Below are 3,978 nucleotides of genomic sequence, written 5' to 3' on the forward strand. Positions count from 1 at the left end.
GTGTTGCATTAGTAAAAATCGGCCACTTTCTTTCAAAGCCCCCACTCTGTGCAGAGGGGCCTGAAGAGATGCATTTGTTCTATGTCCTAATTATATCAGTCATTTGATTCTAGTATTTAGGGTTAAATGGAAAAAAGGCAGTTTCTGAAGGAAAGCTTGGAGTTGATGAGGAGCTGAAACTGTGTATTAAGACACCTGCAATAAGTAATTTCATTTTGAAAGAAAAATTGGTAATGATCTAAGAAATATAAGGGTACAGTGTTCTAATGATTGGAACAGAATTTAGTAGAATAACAGGAAAAAATATCCCTTATTTTCAGTTTTTAACATGTTTGTGAAAAAAAAAAAACCTGCAGGTGCTTGTGGATGAGTGTGGTTTTGTTGCTCTGATCCAGTTTAAGTTAGTATCTTTTTGTGTGCAAACTTTTATAGAAAGACTGAAGAACAGAGATTATAAATCATTTCATTTTCAGCCACCTGCCTAACTGGATAATAATAAGCCCAATAACCTAATGGTCAGTATTATTTTCACAGCTTAAGGTGATGAAGTTTCAGGATGAGTTAGAATCTGGGAAAAGACCCAAGAAACCAGGCCAGAGTTTTCAGGAACAGGTTGAACACTATAGAGACAAGCTGCTCCAGAGGGTAAGAAATGTTCTTTATGTTTGGCTCTGATTCTGTGATAGGCTTTTATTGAGTTTATCAAATGTAAGGTGGCATTAAGTATAACAACACATGGTTCTTTTTAAAATTCTACTGCTATGTCAAACTGCATGTCTGAGTCCAGGTGCTTTCTGCAGAGCAGATATAATTTTTTTTTTTAATCAAAATAATGTAGTATTTCACACCGTACAGATGGTTATTGCTAGACTGTGTTGAAACCTTAAAGAGGTGACTTCTGAATCTACTAAATAAAGCAAACTGTTAGGTGTGGGAAAGGAAAGGGAGAGCTGACAATTGAAGATGTTCATTTTGCTTTTAGTAATTGATCTGTTGTGCTAAAGGCTTCCAAAGGAAGAGGAAGAATAATATTAAGCAGCTTATGTGCTGCTTCTCTGCGTCTTCTCCAGCATCTAAGATTTCCTGGAGGATTTTAGCTCCTACTGTCACCCAAAAGCGAATACTTGTGTACCATTTCATTTTTAGTAGTCCTCTCTGGACTATGAAGTCAGAACGGCTTTAAAAATGAGCATCACATATGTGACATCATGTCATCTTGAATCTTTGAAACATAGTGAAAGAATACGTAACCTGTTGAGACAATGCCTTCAGTGAGAGAGAGAGAATAAGTGGTAGTTGTTTCTCTAATCTGGTTTCACAGCTTGATAGATCAATGACAAAATCAGGTACCCATGCAGTTTCTTGAAAGCTAAGTACAAACAGGCAGATTTCACCAGGTGTTTGTTGCTTGTTCTTTGCATTATTTCATGCTCAATATCTGACTAATCCATTAGAGTAGTTTTGCACAGTACCTGGAAGAAAGCGACTTGTAAAAATTAAGAAAGCTGGTCCCTGAAAGAGACTTGCACATTTAGAGGTTGATGCCAGCAGTTAAGACCTTAATTTTTATATGTAACTTTTCTTTTAAATGTAGATCTATCCTAAAACTTCCCACTTCCTCAGTGTTCTCTGTAACTGGACATTACAGAACCAGTGTGTTTAGTTAGGAGCTTAAAAATCCAGAAATGGTAATCCTGGTAACATTGTTAGGCACCTTGTAATGAATTGGTTCAACCAGCTTGCAATATTTTAGAATTTTAGTCATTATCTCACTTTCAGTGATGAAGGTTTGTTAAGAAATATTTAATGATAATTATACAAAAACAATAATAACCCCATTGTTAATAGAGTAACTGTATCTTTTGCTTTAATGCCATAATAAAGTTAGTTTGTATAATAATAATGTAATGCTGGTTCTGATTGCATTTCCCACGACCTTCGAGGTCGATCGTCATTTTTTGTGTAATTCACTATAGAATAAGCTTTCCAAGAGTAATTTCTCTAGTAGCACTGTATATTGTGAAGAGAATAGGAACTTGTAGCTATTTAAAATACTGTTTATTCCTATTTATCAAGATGAAATAATTATGCTATGAAATAAGCTAGGCACATATTAAGAAGCTGTTGCTTTCATTGGAGTCTAACAGTAGTTTGCAATAGGAGGTATAATAAGGGATGGTAAATTTTACTGCTAAGTCCTCCATGTAAAGGAAATGTGAGACTAGATTAGTATAGCTGTCCTGGTATTTCATGCACTTTTGTTATCTTCCCTCCCTCATTTTTTCCTTTTTTTTTTTTTTTTCTTTCTGTCCCTTCCTTTCTTTAATTTAGTCAAATCACCCCTTTTTTGTCATTTTTGTGAGGTATGAAGGGAATAGCTGTTTTAATTTTTTTGCCATGAAAGGAAATTTATGCCAGTACTGCAAGAAGCACATCTCTTGATCTCTCTGTTCAGACTTGCTGATAGCCTAGGTTTATTTTTCTATGATTAATTTTCTAACTTTGACAGACAGAGGAGCTATGCTCAGGGTATATATTTTATTTCAAAATAGTCCTATTATTATATACAAATGGACTGTACTTGTGTGTGTTTTTACAAAGTAGGTGTTATTGCAGAATCTTGTTTGTGTTTTTGTTTTGTCTTTAAATGTCTTGTAGTTCTGAGATAATATCAATTTTCAGTCTGAATTAATGAAGGTGAATACATATGTTTTAAATAGAATGAAGTTCCTTGTACTATTTCACGTTTAGTTTAGAAAGTCTGTTACAGCTGTAATGTTCCTCTGAAATTTATAAAAGTGAAGACTGATCATTTCTAATAAGATATTCAGACTTTGTCATGTAGGGTGACAGCTTTCATTTTTTTGTCAGTGTTTTTGTTAGAGTAAATATTTTTGCTGTGTACAAAGCAGTAGAAAAGATCTGAAGAGCAGGTATGGAGCTTAGTTTAGTTTCTTCCCAGATTGTGCTGTATTCCTTCACTGCTCAGTACTTTTATGCTGTTTGTGATTAGCTTGATTTTACTTAATAATTAGTCACACCTCATCTGAAATCATTAATGTTTCTAATAATGTAGGAAAAAGAAAGAGAGTTGGAAAGAGAACGGGACAGAGACAAGAAGGACAAGGAAAAATCGGAATCCAGGTCCAAAGATAAGAAAGAAAAGGAGGAATTTACACCAACAAGAAAAGAGAGGTATGGCTTTCCTTGGAGTAAAGTGGATGAGAGGAAAAACCTCACAGTTAGTGTCTTTGTGCACAGTGGCAGCCTTGAAATTATGTTGTGTCACACATCTTCTTTTAAAAACAAAAAAACTAATCCACCCAAACAAAAAACAAAACAAAAACCCCCACCAAAAACAACAAAAGTGGACTTTGGATGTTAAAGCATGCTTCAGAATTTTGAAGGAACTGTTGTTTGTATCCTGCCCCCAGTGATGCATCATTTTGAATAGTATTCCTTTTTGGCTTATTTAGGCAATGGCGAAGCATGGTAAAATAATGACCAGGGTGTATCTAGCCCTTGTTTCAGCAGTGTGTTAGAAAACTACTGAAGTCGTACCACAGATTGTTTACAGTGGTTTAAATGTTATTCATCTTACAGGGAAAATTCTTCAAACCAGCTAGTTTTAGAGTAGTTGATTGTACACACTTATCTTCTGGGACTTGTGTGGCATTTTTTTCTTGGCAAAGCGTTGATATGGTAAAATGCCTTGCTTTTCAGGAAACTATGAGGGAATACTTTTACATTGCAGTAAACAAAGCTGAGTCACAGGCCTTCATTATATTTTTATTTCAACCAGAAAAAAATCTGGCTCACCTGTTGCACTTGAGTTTTTAAAAAGTAATAAAAGGCCTGCTCGTTTTTAACGAATTGAGAGGCTGTAACGTTAGGTGGCTAAGACACCTGCCGCGGGGATGCCTGTTGTGACGTTGTTTCCCTTGTGTGGCCTTGCCGAGGCAGGAAGCGGCGGCACAG

At 35.5% G+C, this 3,978-nt stretch overlaps 1 protein-coding gene across 1 annotated transcript in view; it reads left to right on the plus strand.

Annotated features, from left to right (window-relative positions):
• The window catches only part of U2SURP (U2 snRNP-associated SURP domain containing), a gene marked incomplete at its 5' end in the record, with an annotated part of 35,407 nt that overhangs the window by 29,805 nt on the left and 1,624 nt on the right, over positions 1–3,978 (plus strand). The window contains 2 exons of the mRNA XM_008945592.1: positions 535–645; positions 3,077–3,241. Coding sequence (XP_008943840.1) covers positions 535–645; positions 3,077–3,241 — 276 coding nt within the window. The remainder of the gene's footprint in view (positions 1–534; positions 646–3,076; positions 3,242–3,978) is intronic.

Source organism: Merops nubicus, unplaced genomic scaffold, assembly GCF_000691845.1.
Source record: "Merops nubicus isolate BGI_N331 unplaced genomic scaffold, ASM69184v1 scaffold12078, whole genome shotgun sequence".
Taxonomy (NCBI): domain Eukaryota; kingdom Metazoa; phylum Chordata; class Aves; order Coraciiformes; family Meropidae; genus Merops; species Merops nubicus.